General features: G+C 39.0%; 1 protein-coding gene across 8 annotated transcripts in view; it reads right to left on the minus strand.

The window, feature by feature from the left end:
* Positions 1-15,239, minus strand: part of ARSG (arylsulfatase G) — a 176,454-nt gene that overhangs the window by 60,408 nt on the left and 100,807 nt on the right. For 7 of the 8 annotated variants that reach the window (XM_027872875.1, XM_027872876.1, XM_027872870.1 and 4 more), the window contains 2 exons: positions 9,219-9,406; positions 6,898-6,945 (listed from right to left, as the gene is read on the minus strand). In XM_027872875.1, coding sequence (XP_027728676.1) covers positions 6,898-6,945; positions 9,219-9,225 — 55 coding nt within the window. In that variant the 5' untranslated portion in view covers positions 9,226-9,406. Of the gene's footprint in view, positions 1-6,897; positions 6,946-9,218; positions 9,407-13,577; positions 13,688-15,239 lie in introns of those variants that run through there. The other variant, XM_027872874.1, reaches the window with a different exon arrangement.

Here is a 15,239-nt window from a genome sequence, read left to right on the forward strand (position 1 = left end):
AGTCACTTAACTTCTTTCTGCTTCAGCCTCTTCACTGTAAAATCAGGTGAATGATATAATAGCATCTACCTCACAGAAGGCTGTGATAATCAAATGATATTATTTGAAAAGCATTTAACAGCATCTGGCACATAGCAGGCACTTAATAAATGCTGGTTACTTTCACCCCTTATGGTATCCTCTAATTTCCATGCAAAAAGTCCTATGGCCCAAATCCTATGGTCCTTTCTAATGGGTTAAGGGCTTGTCTACACACTGTGATAAGGACACAGGAAAAGTCTTTAATACTTAATATGTTTTGTCAGTTGATCAGTTAATTTAGTTAAACATCAACACTCACATAAATACAATGTAATTTTGGGAGCACTGATAATTAGATGGATCAGGAAAGATACTGCTCAGAAAGTAGGGCTTAAGCTCAACTCTTAAGAGACCTAAGTATTTTACTGGGCCGAGAAAGGAGGGAGAACATTCCATTCGTGGAAACAAAGGAAGGTATGGAGGTTGAAGATAGAATGTTATGAACTTTCTCAACTTTCCTCCTATCTTCCTCTAAATTACTAAATATCCTCACTTCTCATTCCCTCCAGTTTTAGAGGGAAAGGTACTCCTCCTCCATGCCCAAGCTAGCTCCTTCACCTATATCCTCAGTGAAGCTCAGAACTGGAAGAGACAACAGGAGTCATCTCATCCAACTCATACCTAAAACAGGAATCCACTTTATAAAATTATAAGACTACAAGTGGCAATCCAGCCTCCCCTTGAAGACTTTCAGTTATATGGAACTCAATACTTTTTATCCTATCCCCTCCTACTTCCTATGTGAACCTCATCAAACATTCCTTCTCATGAATTTTCTTTCAAAAGGCCAGGCCTATTCAGAAAGGCATACTCCTATTCAGAAACAACTAGTTTTCCTTTTCCCCTAGCTCGAGGGACAGAGAGTGATGCAGTGGGAAGATCACTAGACTGTGAACTACTCAGTAAGACGGAACTCTGTTAAAAACTGGTGTTGGGTGCCATGTTCATCAAGTTAAGCTCATCATGGTACAATCAATGTACCCTGAGTGTACTTATGTTTTGAGGATGTGATCTGAACTAACGGATATCCAAATTCTGTAACAACAAACCATATTATAACAGGGGAGTACTCTATCAAGTTCTCTGAGGTTTTCTGTGATTAGAAATACTTTTTGAGACCAAGATTATAAAGACCCTCCAGCTTTTAAATATTATTTCTTTTGGTACACTGGATAGAGGACTGGACTTAGAATCAGGAAGACATGTCACTTTGCTCTTTCCCCTATATAAATATACTCTTGTCTATCCTTTGGTTCTACTCCCCTTGAGAATGACCATCTTATCTCTCTATCCCCTCACCCCTTCACTGCCAAATTTCTCAAAAGCAGTCTACCCTCACTGCTTCATTATTCATTTACTTGTCAACTTTTCATTCTGACTTCAGTCCCCACCACTTCTTTGTAACGGCTCTAAGAACATTAATAATCTTATCACTAAATCAAATAATCTTTTTCTGTCTTTAGTTTTCTTACTTTCTTTATAACATTTGACACTGCTGACCATACCTTCTACCTTGAAATTCTCTTCTCTTGGCATCAATGATCCTATACTCTTTCTGTATTCTTGCCCTGCCCTCTCTCATCTCTGTTTCTTTATTCATACATTCTCCTATGCTTGGAACAAAGCTCCTCTCTCCATCTCTACCTGTTGAAGTCCCTTGACCCTTCAAGGCAGGAGATTTTGGGTTGCCCTTTACAGAAGGTCTTCAATAAAAGGCTGGTTGGGTATGTTGTTGAGGAGATTCTTGAGAATTCAGGTATAAGTTGGACCATTTGGCTTCTGACTTCTGAGACAGCTCTAAGACCCTGTAATTCTCTATTTTTCTAAGTCAACATTACCATTTCTTCCATGAAGTCCTATCTGTTCCAACCTTACCTAAAAGGGACATCTCCCCCCTCAAATTTCTCATAGCACATTGCTTAAGTCTCTCTTTGGCATTTATCACACTGTATTAGATCATAGTTCTTTATATGTCATTTCCTGTCCCACCTTCATTAAATGACTGGCTCCTTGAGAACAGGGTTGGTGTCATATCAATATCTGTATCCCTAAAAAGTGACTAACACAGTGCCTTGTATATTGGAGGCACTTAGTATGTGGTGGCTGAATTTGGCTGTATTTATTGGAGCTCTAATGTGAAAAAAGGGGGAGAAGGAAGAAGCATACAAGTTTTGGATGTATGAGGGACTTGTGGCTATGATTATCATAGAGAAGAGTGTGCCCACAGATGCCTAAAACAGTAGCAGATGTTTAATAACTTGGCTACGATTGCTGTGGTTAAGGCTCCACATCAATATATATGTTATATATTATCTCTGACACCTATAGCCCTCTCTCCATTCCCACCACCACCACCCTATTGCAGGTTCTCCTGGTCACTCAGTCATACGACTGCAGGTCTTCCTTCATCTACTCTCTCTTCTCTCTAATCCATCTTTCACATTTCTACTAGAGTGAGATAGGAGTCTTTCCTACTCACAGATCTGGTCATGTCATTCCTCTATTAGAGAATATTCATTGGCTCCCTACTATCTTCTAAATAAACTTGTAACATTTGGTGTGGTAGTAGGAATATCTAACAGAGTCTCTCTCTGTACCTCCATACCTGCCATGTGGGATGAGGAAAGTGGGAAGGGAACATTTATTAAGTACCTACTATGTGCTGGCCATAGTGCTAAGTGCTTTACAAATATCTCATTTAATCCTCACAACAACCTTGTGAGGTAGATACTATTACCATGTTTATTTTACAACTGAGGAAACTGAGGCAGGCAGAGGTTAAGTGACTTGCCCAGAGTCACATAACTAGTCACTGTATAAAGACAGATTTAAACTCAGGTCTTCCTGATTCTAGGCCCAGTGCTCTATTCACTACATAACCTACCTGGTTAGTTCTTTTCCTTAAAAGGCATTGAAATGGTCCTTGAGACTTAATTGGTTCAAAAGACTAAGGCCCATGCCACTGATGCAGTTTCCTGGTTGCCTGATTCCAAAGAAAACTATGAGGAGTTCTGGCTGGTCTCTGAAGCTTCTGAAAAGCAGACCCATGCTTCTGACCAGTCCTGGCACTGGAAAGCTGTACTCTACTGAATCAATGCTGAATCCTTGGTAAATATCCTTTCTCTGCTCTAGCTAAGGAAATGTCCCTTTGTCAGTTTTTACATGGACTCTGTATGTTATTTTATTCTAGTCTTGAACTGGAACAATCAGACTGGCTTGGTCAGCCCTGACATACTACGTTTGGCATTGAAGGATCTCTGCAATGTCACAAGATTCAGACATGGAAATAGCCCCAGAGCTCAACACTCCAACCCCCTTGCAGATAGTGAAGTGGGGGAGGCAGGGAGGAGTAGGAAGGATGACCTGCTCAACTAGTAAGGAATAGATCCAAGATGACAGGATCATAGGTTTAGAGGATTTGAACTCAGATCATTCTGTGTTCTTTCCACTTTAGCATCACTTCTATTACTAATTACCCTGTCTTTCTAACCTTATCATCTTGCATGCACATTATACTCTAGTCAAACTGGTTTATTTGTTTTCCAAACATTCTATGAGCTTCATCTATACCTTTGAGCACGATGTCCTCTAAACCTAAAATACATCCCTTTTGTTTGTTGAATTCCTACTCATCTTTTAAATATCACTTCTTCCATGAATATCTCCCTGATCCCCCAGAACTGATAATGCTCTTCTCCCAAAGACCTTCCATAACACTGTCTTGTATTTCTTTAACAAATCTGTCACGGAATACCACATATTATACTTATCTGTATTGTGTCTTTATTGGACTTTAAGTTTCATAGTTCTATTTCTTCTCTAAATTTTCTATCTACTCTACAACAGAGCTCTTCACACAATATTAAAAACTATTAATGAATAGTTTTTGAATGAATGACTATGGGGTAGGAGTATATTGATAGGATGGGTTCAGAGGCAGAAAAAACTAAAGTTAAAGAACTTTCAAATTCACCTAATCTTTTTTTAGTTTTGTTGAAGAAACTGAGGTTTTCAATCTCAGAGAGCTGGATCTAGTGGATTTCCTGCCTCCCCCAACAGACTTTATGGGTAGGGAGACTACACCAATGAAACCAGATGAACCAGGTCACATTTGCCACTTGCCTCAGCTTAGTGACAGAATCAAAAACCAGAATCCAGATATCCTAATTCCCATTCCACTGCTGTGTGGACCACACCACAGTAGGTCATTGTAAAAGATAGATAACAGCAATTAAAAGATGTCATAGAATGCTATCCTGAAACATCATGGAGGTGGGGTAGAGAGTATAGAGAATAAGGGAAGATGAGAAATGAAGGAGTATCCAGCTAAAGACTAAAAAGAGTCCACTAATCTGATTAGAAAGGACATGTACATTGTGTGATCAGCTATGAATAACATAGGTCTTTTCAGCAATACAGTGATCCAAGACAATTTCAAAGGGCTCATGATGGAAAATGTTACACATATCCAGAGAAAGAACTGATGGACTCTGACTACAGATCTGAACATACTATCTTCACTTTATTTTTTGTGTGGTTTATTTTTTTCCTTTTAGTCTGTTTCTTCTTTCCCAATATGACTAACATGGAAATAGGTTTTACATGATTGCACATAAATAACCTATATCAAATTGCTTAGGGAGGGGGGAGGTGAGAGAAGGAGGAAGAAAATTTGGAACTCAAAAGTTTTTTAAATGAATGTTAAAAATTGCCTTTACATATAATTGAGAAAAAATAAAATACTATTTTTTTAAAAGGGCATGTAGAAAGAGCATTGGACTACAATCAGGAAACTTGGATTCTAGTTCTGGCTCTATCATCACCTCTCTGGGCCCCAGTTTCTTCATTTCAATTAATTATTTGTTATTGTAGCATTCCTTCTGGATTACTCCCCCTAACTCACACTCACACTTGCAGGTGGGGTTCTTCGAGGGCAGATGCTACCTCAGGTTCTAGAGTCACCCTATGGGTACCTATTTCTAAAACTGCAGCTCATGACCATCCTCACCCCCACCCAGAGCTTCCTCTTAACAGGCAGGCAGTAAAAACAATTAGCTCAAAGCAAAAGCATTTACTAATATGGCATAGAAAGAACAGTAGAGATAAAACATCCCTACCATAAACCTGGGGTGACACTGTTATAATTACACAAAGCACTTGTGCGAAGAGTGGGCAAAAACTTTGAGTATGATAGCAGTGAGGCACATAGCTAGGGAATATACAAAGCTACGCACTCCACTAGTCCTGTTTATTACTGCGCCTCAAAGTCCTTTTTTTCCTTGTGTGATCCTCTTTGTAGTTCTACAGTCAATGTCCAGAGCCAGCTCTCTAAATTCAAAATCCAACTCTCCTTTTATCTGGTTCTGTCTGGGAAGAGTGTGTGTGTGTGTGTATGTGTGTCTGTGTTTGTGTCTGTGTCTGCTGCCTGGAGTCTCTCAGTGTTTTTCTGAGTAAGTAGCTCTATTGCTAGGCACCATGACTGATAGGTGTAGATGGGAAGAGCTTTTCTTTTTCTCTTACCAAAAGGTGAATAGCTGTGTTCTCCTATAGCTATTAGTTCTCTTCAACTGCCTCAAACTCACTGGACTGTGTTTTATAAAGATCACTTGAGGGGGAGGAGGGAAGAAAGGTGGCCAATGAATATTTGTTTCCTCTTGACTCAGAGAACAAGATATTCAAACTTTGAAAAGGGTTAACAGGGCATTAATACCTCACTAACAAAGTAAAACATCATTATTTATGATTAAATCCTCTAACTGATATCAACTGAACTGGTGGGGAAGTGGGGGAACCAATCTTACCCCCTCTCTTACACTAATAAAATGATACTGAGTTAGATGGCTTCTAAGAGATCTCTTCCAAATCTCAAGACTCAATTCTATGATACTAGGTATTTCTAATGAAAATGTTCGATATAAAGAACAGGGATTCTGAGGAGTCAATAATAATTGCTGACATTTATATACACTGTAAGGTTTGCAAAGAACAGCCCTATGAGGTAGGTTGTTGTTTAGTCATTTTCAATCATATCCAACTCTTTGTGATCCCCTTTAGAGTTTTCTTGGCAAAGATACTGAAGTAGTTTGCCATTTTATTATCCTCATAACAACCCTATGAGGTAAATACTAGGGGTAATATCATCCCCTCATGTAAAATGTAAAAAAAACAAGGAAATGGAGGCTCAGGGAGGTTAAAGCAACATAGTCACACAGCTAAGTCATTATCAGAGGCAGGATTTGAACCCATGTCTTCCTGAAACCAAGTTCAGCACTCTATTCACTCTACTATGAGGCCAAATAATATAATCACTGGAGGGAAAGGGGTCAAAGAGCCCTTGAAAGAAATAAAAAACAACACTAGATACTGAATGACTAGTTAATTTAATGTAGTTGCCTTGAAAATGTCATACATGTTAGCTATAAAATAAAAGGACTGCACTAAATTTCTAACTTGCCACCTCTAAAATCTATGCATCTTTAATCACATAGTTAAAACCATGAGAGGGGAATAAACACTTCTGAAACACCATAATAGAAAAGTCATGAGGACAGAAGAGAGCTAAAAGGAAGTTTTTTTGGGAATAAAGTCTAAGTGAAAGTGACCTGAAGCCATATAGCAGTAGGAGGGTCCCTGTACAATGAAATGAGGCTGCTAATGAACTGTGAGATTAAGTCACAGGAAAAAAAAAACACAACAGTGAATTCTCTAGTAGAAAGCAGGAAAGTGATTTCAAAAGACATTGTATCTCATTTTCATAGAGCTATTTTTCCCCTCAAATAACAAATGCCCTCCCTACCCCCTTCCAAGAATCCTTACCACGGAAATTAGGTTGGTAGAGGCCATGGTGTCCAAGATGCCACTTGCCTGTTGGGAAACAAGAAAGAAGGTGATCAGCATGATTCCCTGTTCACAATCTCACTTCATTTAGAGAGCTGAGGAAACAGACCGTCCTCCATTAGCTTTTCATTTAAGAAATGGGAACCAAAAGGTACTAAAAGGAGCTGTGCCAAGCAAGTCCTTCCCCCTAAGGAACACAAGCCAGTGTCTACTGGGAGACAAGAATAAGAGTCACAACTAAACAAATAGGAAGCGGAATGGAGAAAGGAAGGCCAGCTACTGGGAAACCTAAAGAATTCAGGGAACTGAAAAGGCTGCCACTGCCCTCCCTACAGGGATCCCTAGGATTCTGAGGAACAGAGGAATAAGCTCATTGTCCATCCCTTCCTCCTCCCCTTCCCTTCTCCCCTGTGGCATTAAATTGATATAAATTACTGAAGAGAGAATAGATTTCCACACACTCTGTATCAGGGACACCTGCATTCTTGCCTGCCTCACCATTCTCCCCTTTTGCCATACGTTGAATATGGCTAAAGTGAAAAGACAAAGAAAGAGCAAAAATAATAAGTCCACAGGGGTATTTCCTTCACACCTGCCATCCCCGAACTGCAAAGTGCTTTGGAATTCTCATGGTCTAAACAGAGAGTTGGGAACATGAAACTGAGGACAGAGCAGGCCAGGGGTGGGGAACCTGCAGCCTCAAAGACACATGTAGCCTTCTAGGTCCTCAAGTGTGGCCCTTTGACTGAACCAAACTTCACAGAATAAATCCCCTTAATAAAAGGATTTGTTCTGTAAAACTTGGACTCTGTCAAAAGGCTGCACTTGAGGACCGAGAGGGCCACATGTGTCTTTGAGGCTGCAGGTTCCCCACCCCTGGACTAGGCCCTGGAGGGAGACTGAAGTAGAAGGATTTTTCTGGTCTGACACAATGAAATAAATAGTACACTTCAGCTTAATTTCCTTCAAAATTATTCCATGGTAAACTGGAAGGGTCCTTTTACTAGAGGTAGGTAGGGTTATTTTGAGGAGTACATCCTGCTCCATTTCAAAGCAAAGTAGATGTCTAGTTTACCAGAGGAAACTTAAAGATAGCAAACAATGCACCCAGCATGAAGACTCAAAAGTATCTGGTTTTGTTGGAATAATCTCTCTGTCCATGAAGTCTGCTTAGGGGGACAACAGGAAACCTACTGGATCTGGCTCTCTGAGATTGAAAGCACCAGTTTCCCTAAAAGCGCATGTACTCTGATGATGCTGTTGAGATTTTCATATTTTAAGAGAGGTGAAAAAGGAAAGGAGAAGAAGAAAAATTGTCAGACTCGAAACTCCATTAAATCCATTTTACTTACAAAAGTAAAACAAGGCAGAATGAAACTTGCATGAGCTAGAGACAGATTGAGGAGGGACAGGAAGGGAAGAAGGGAACAGGCATTTATTACACACCTACCATGTGCTAGGCACTGTGTTAAACACTTTAAAATATTATCTCTTTTGATCCTCAAAACAACCTTTGAAGTGGTACTATTATTATCATCATTTTACAGCAGAGGAAACTGAGGCAGTCAGAGGTTAAGTGACTGGACCAGGACCACATAGCCAGTAAGTGTCTGAGGCTATATTTGAAATCAAGTTTTCCTGAGTCTAAGCTTAGGGCTTTACCTGCTATCCCACCTAGCTGCCAAGATGACAGTGGCAGCCTCATACAGAAAATGCAGAGGGACATTAGCATGCCAACTTTTAATTCAATTCAACAGGCAATTTTTAAGTGTCTATTATGTGTCAAGTACTCAAGACACAAAGGCAAAAATGAAACAGTCCTGGCCCTCAAGAGTCTCCTGAGAAAATACAAAGTATATGAAAAGTAATATAGCCCAGGGTACCTGAGCAGTACAGTGGATAGAGTGTGCCTAGCCTGGAGTCAGAAAGACTCATCTATCTGAGTTCAAATCTGGCCTCAGACACTTCCTAGCTGTATGATCCTGGGCAAGTCACTTAATCCTCTCTGCCTCAGTTTCCTCATCTGTAAAATGAACTGGAAAAGGAAATGGCAAACCACGCCAGTATCTCTGCCAAGAAAACCCCAATGGGGTCACGAAGAGTTGGATACAACTGAACAATAACAACAACATATGCAGCCTAATTTTAAGAGGGAGAGAGCCCTAAGAACTCAGATGATCAGGAAAGGCTTTTTAAAGGAGATGGCAAGTTGAACTATGCTTTGAGGTAAACAGTGAATTCTATGAGGCAGAGGTGAGGAGGGAGAGAGTTCATTCTAGAAGTGAAACTTGTAGTATTACCTATCATTCCTGTGATGTAACCAGCCTCTTGGAGCACTTGGGCTAAGGTGGTCTCATTAAGTGGCAGGCCTCCCACTGAGCTGATGGCAAAGTTGTGTGTAACTCCATTTCGCACCCCGAGCCTTCCAGTAAGCAGGCTGGCCCGGGACGGGGAGCAGGTAGAGGCCGGAGCATGAAAATCCACAAACCTGGAAGGAAAGAAACTATGGGAAGAAACTACAAAACATGGAATGAATGCAAAAAAAAAAAGGAAATTCATTTCAGAGAATTATAGAGCTGGAAAGAACCTTACAAATCATTTAGTCCAACTGCCTCACTTGACAAGAACCCAGAGACAAAGGGCAGGGCCACTGGGGCTTGGCTCCAGCACAGCAAAATTTAGAAGGTACTGATAGCCCCTACATTTTCTAACAGTGGTAGAAACAACCTGGCTTGGCACCTAGTTAGCAATAATAATTTGTAACAATAGGAAGCTACTTCTCTCTTCCCCCCAGCAGGAGTATTCCCACAAATAGTTCTTAAAGTGTCCAGGGGTTTCTGTTTCCCGTCTTACAGGACAATGGCCTGGGGTCTCACCTCCTAGCATTCCGTGCAGTCTTCTCCTCACCTTGTCATTGAACTTCTGGAGAGCTGGGACCATGTCATTTCCCATCTTTGAATTCCCAGTACCTAACACACAATACCTCGTGCATAATGCTTAATAGATATGTGTTGAATGAATGACTGGTCCACAAACAATCCTCAATTAGGCACGTAAATGAGAACATGATGTAGTGGAAAGAATACTGCATTTGGAGATGAAAGAGTTCAGTACAAATTTGGATGGACTTCTTCTCCAAGTGACCTTGGCTAAATCACTTCACTTGTCTGGGTCTGTGTTTCTTCATGTGCAAAAATAAAGCTGTTGGCCTATATGCTCCCTATCATCCCTACCAGTTTTGACATTCTATGAGATAGAAACCTTTCAATCAATGAATTTCACATCCTTCCCTTTCAGAAGTTGTGATTACATTGCTAAATGAACCAATGTGAATTTCCCCTCTTCTTAGCCCATCTTAGATGGGGGAGGCAAGTAATGAAGCAACAAAGAGGCTTTATTATTTGGAAAATGTTCTTTTCCAGGTCAACCTGGGCAGGCTCTGACCAACTGAAAGAACAAAGGCTTTAATTAAAGACTGAAAACAGAATGTAAAACAAGACAAAAATATCAAGCCAGATATTATAGCAGAACAGATAACTGAAACAGAAAAAAAATAGATAAAATGCACATTAAAACATAGACAGACACTAACCAAAGTAATCTAGCACTGAATAAATTAAATATATTAGACTTACAGCACTTCAGTGCTAGAAGTGACCATATCAACAAGGTAAGTAAGACCCTTCCAATGCAGATCATTGCTAAGTTAAAGAGGTCCAGTCTCTGTTTCCAAGAGATTTAAAATAGAAAAGGGGAATTTTGAGGTTGTCTTTTAAATTATTAGAGGTCACTGGAATGAAAACCTCTCTTATGCTATCACATATTTTGAGGCCTCAAAGGGGAAATTTTTTTAAAATCGTTTCCTTTTCCCATCTACTTTACTAATAGGCAGTTCTAGTAGTATATTACAAAAGGAGCAGAGAAAAGCCCCCAGGTCAGCTATACTGATTGGTATGTGAGTTGAAACTGCACCAGATATAACCTACAAGATCTAGCTAGCTCCAGACCATGCTTCACAACTCATCCTGGTTCCCACCAAGAAACCAGGGACTACTGAGTATAGGCCTCTCACCATCTGACCAGAAACTTATGCATACCTTCCCTTTCTACTCCATGCCCTCCCCTCCACCTCTAGCTCCAGAAACAGTAATCAAAGCAATACAAGCATTGCTACTGGAAGGGAGGAGGAGGTTCACTCATTTTTCACTTCTGTACAAATCTTCGTGACTCCATTTGCGGTTTTCTTGGCAAAGATACTGGAGTGGTTTGCCATTTCCTTCTTCAGTTCATTTTACAGATACAGAACTGAGGCAAACAGGGTTAAATGACTTGTCCAGGGTCACACAGTGACTAAGTGTCTGAGGCCAGATTTGAATTCAGGAAGATGAATCTTCCTAACTCCAGGCCCTGCACTCTGTCCACTGTGCCACCTAGCTGCCCTCTTTGATACTGGAAAGGGTGTGACAACTAACTGCCTTCTAGTTCCATTCACCATCACTGTGACTCCCCAGACCAAAACTCTCTTCCCAGCCTGCCTCATGCCCTGTATGTCTTTTATATGCCCAGTTACAGTATAAGTTTCTGGAGGGCTAAGACTATCTTAATTCTGTTATTTGTATCTAGTGTCTGGTATATAGTAGGTGCTCAATAAATGTTTATTTTTCATTCCTTACAGTGTCTGAAATTTCATCCTTAAAATTTTAATCTTTAGAATTTTCCTTTAAAATGAAAATACTCCAGGAAGGAATATGCATGAAACTCATCTATTAATTCAGTAAATATTTATAAAGCCTGGAGTCTCCACCATGTACAAAGAACTGATGAATAAGAGATGCTTTTTGTTCTCAAGAAGTTTATAATTGACAAGATAAAATGTTAATGTATAGTACCTTATTTGATCACAATAAAGCTGTGAGATAGGTAGTATGTCATTATTATTTCCATTTTACAAATAAGAAAAATGAGATTTGGAAGTTTAACGGCCCGTACAAGGTCATACAGCTAGTACACAGGACTTGAACTGAGGTGTTTTGATACCATTTCCACTGTCTAGTTAACTACACTGACTCTCAAATCATACAAGCTTTAAAGGATGTTTTCTTTCTAAAAAGAGGAGCAGACACCTAAAATAATTGGTCAAGAGCAGGAAAAAGACTCAGAAAGAGGCAGTAAAAGGTGCCAGTGTTGGCCTCCTTCTTATATTTTCCTGGGACTAGTCGTGTTCTTTATACTCTGAAATCATTTCAATGCTATCCATTGTGTTCACCTAAAAACAGTGTGCTTGGTATGCTTCTTCTCAAATTCCTTTTTACTATTTATATTATCACCTTAATTTTTAAATTTGAAATTTTTACTGATATTTCTTATTTTTATATAACCTTAATACCCAAATTTACTCTCCCCCTTTCCCCAGCAAACCATCTCTTATAATAAAGGAAAAAGAAAGAAAAAAATTTTCAATTAAAATTAAACAACACATCAACTGACCATGACAGTACATGCAATATTTGACATGTACAGCAAAGAAAGGAGGGGGGAATATTTTTCCATTCTTTGGAGACAGACTTGGTCATTATAACTGCACCCCAAAATCTGAGGGTTTTGTTGTTGTTCTTCTTCTTTCCATTTTACATTGTTGTAGTAATTGCATATAAAGTTTTCTGGTTCTACTTCCTTCACTCTGCTCATCAGTCAGTTCAGGTCTTCCCATGATTTTCTGAATTCTTCATATTTTTCTTTTTTTATAGTACAGTAATATTTTGTTACGTTGAAGTACAATTTTTGAACTATTCCCCAGTCAATGGGCATCTACTCTGTTTTTAGTTCTTTGTTTCCACAAAAAGGACTTTGTTTTGGAGTTTATAGCAACTTTCTGGCTTTCACCTCATTAGGTTACATCCCAGGGTCAAAGAACATAAACATTTTATTCACTATTTTAAAAATATAATTCCTGGCTACTTTTCAGAATGATTAGGCCAATTCACAACTCCATCCATGATGTATTTTTCAATCAATCAATAAGTATTTTTTTAGCACCTTCTTTGTGCCAGGCACTAAGTATACAAAAGCAAAAATCAAATGGTTCTTGCTTTATTTATATTCTGTCAAGTATGACAGAATACAAGTGCATAGAATATAGTACATAGATGTATTTATATTTATATATTTATATATAATATATTTGATATTATATGTAATACATAACTTACATACATAAGCATATACATAACTTACACAAAATGAATAAAAAGGAAGTTTTGGGAAGGAGGGCATTAGCAGCTCTGTGGATTAAGAAAGGCTTCAAGGGGCAGCTAGGTGGTGCAGTGGATAAAGCAATGGCCCTGGAGTCAGGAGGGCTTGAGTTCAAATGCGGCCTTGGACACTTGACACTTACTAGCTGTGTGACCCTGGGCAAGTCACTTAACCCCATTGCCTAGCAAAAAAACAAACAAACAAACAAACAAAAAAAGGCTTCAAAAGGTAGCACTTGAGCTGGCTGACTGGAAAGAAGGTGGTGCTAGCATTTATGTAATGCTTTAAGGTTTGCAAAGTGCTTTACAAACATTATTTCATTTTATCTTCACGACATCCCTGGGAGGTAGATAATATTCTTAACCCCAGAATATAGATGAGGAAACCGAGGCAGATGGAGGTTGTACCTTGCTGAAGTAGCTCCCAACAGGGAAGTTAGGAAGAAGGGTAGATTGAAATGAAGGATGAGTTTTGTTTTGGCCATGTTGACTTTGAAGTTCCTATAGGAAATCTGGTTCAAAACAATAATTAGACAGTGATGTAGGAGAAATAATTAGGGTGAAGGGAAGTGAATAAGCATTTATTTAGCACCTGCTATGTGCCAGGCATAAGCATCTCCTCTGATTTTATGAGGACTGATTACATAAATCTGAAAGTCAGCTGCATAGAAATGATAGCTAAACCCATGGGAGCTGATGAGGTCAACCAAGACAGAAAATGTTGAGAAAAAAGAGAGTCAAAGACAGACTCTTCAAGACACCACAGTCAGTGAGCAGGACACAGATTTTTCAGCAAAGGAGACTGACAATGAATGTCTTAAGTTGTCTTTCATTTCATTAGCCAGTCCCTTATTATGACTACCATCATTAACCTCATGGTTTAAGGTGCTACAGAAGCTAAGTGATGGATGAAGTCTGTACTACTGTTGCTGTTGTTAGTTTTACTTATTGTGTACTGTATCTAGAAGTAAAACGCCATTTTGAGTAGAAGAAACTTTTGCACTTAGTCTATTGTAATTCCTTTTTCTGGCATGTTCAATTGATAGTTTTCTCTGAAGCACTGTCACATGTAGTTTTGCAAATGTGCTTATCAAAAGTCCCACAAGATTTTTTTTCATTTTCTTCTAATTTTTGTAAAGGTTTTGCTCTACCCCCCACTAACTCAAATAATAGAAGTCTCTGCCAAAGTCAGTATTTATTAGTGTCCAAGCTGAGCAGACAGTTCACCCTGAGAGAATTCTCCCAAAATCACTATGATAAGATATTATCCTTAGGTTAATTATGGAAACTAACACATCATAAGTTTTCCTCCAGACAACAGGCAACTAGACCTGAAAGTGCTGTGGATCAAAAACCAACTTTGGGTAAGAAAGAGATTGTCCATAGGCCTGGCTCCTGGGCTCTAGACAATTAGCATTCAGAAAAGATTGTTCACAAGCTCAGGCACATACCACCTGGCTAATTTGTACTTATAAATCTTCGAGAACATTTGAAAAACCTAGAGACTCATTGATAAAGACTGATATTAGAAGTGGAGCTATCTATACATATATACATATATATACACACACACACATATATACACACAGACATATCTATATATACATATATATACACATACATATATAATATATATGTATATGTGTGTATGTATTTTATATAGTAGAAGAAATCTATCATTATATCAAATTGCAGTCAAAGACATCCTTCAATCTTCAAATGAATACTTATACTTATACTTGTATTAGTGTGGAAAAGGCTAGTGTAGAGCCAGAAGAAACTTTACAGGCCCTTCTGGAAATACCCATTGTGATTAAGAGCAGCATTTGCACTCCAAGCACTCATATTCATCAGCAGGAATTACTCTGTAATGAGTCATATCTTTCAATAAATCTCACTGGAATAGAAGTGAGGGAGCTTTCACCTTTTAGATGTGCAGGGATAATGTTTACCATCACTTATTTAAAGAATATTAGCTGTTAGACATTAGGTTTTGGGTGAAAGAGCCCGATCACCTTTCTGACTCTTCAGATTAGCCCCAAGACCCCAAAACCGTCCAAATACCTGTTA

This window comes from Vombatus ursinus, unplaced genomic scaffold (assembly GCF_900497805.2).
Source record: "Vombatus ursinus unplaced genomic scaffold, bare-nosed wombat genome assembly UNPS02014801.1, whole genome shotgun sequence".
Classification (NCBI taxonomy): Eukaryota; Metazoa; Chordata; class Mammalia; order Diprotodontia; family Vombatidae; genus Vombatus; species Vombatus ursinus.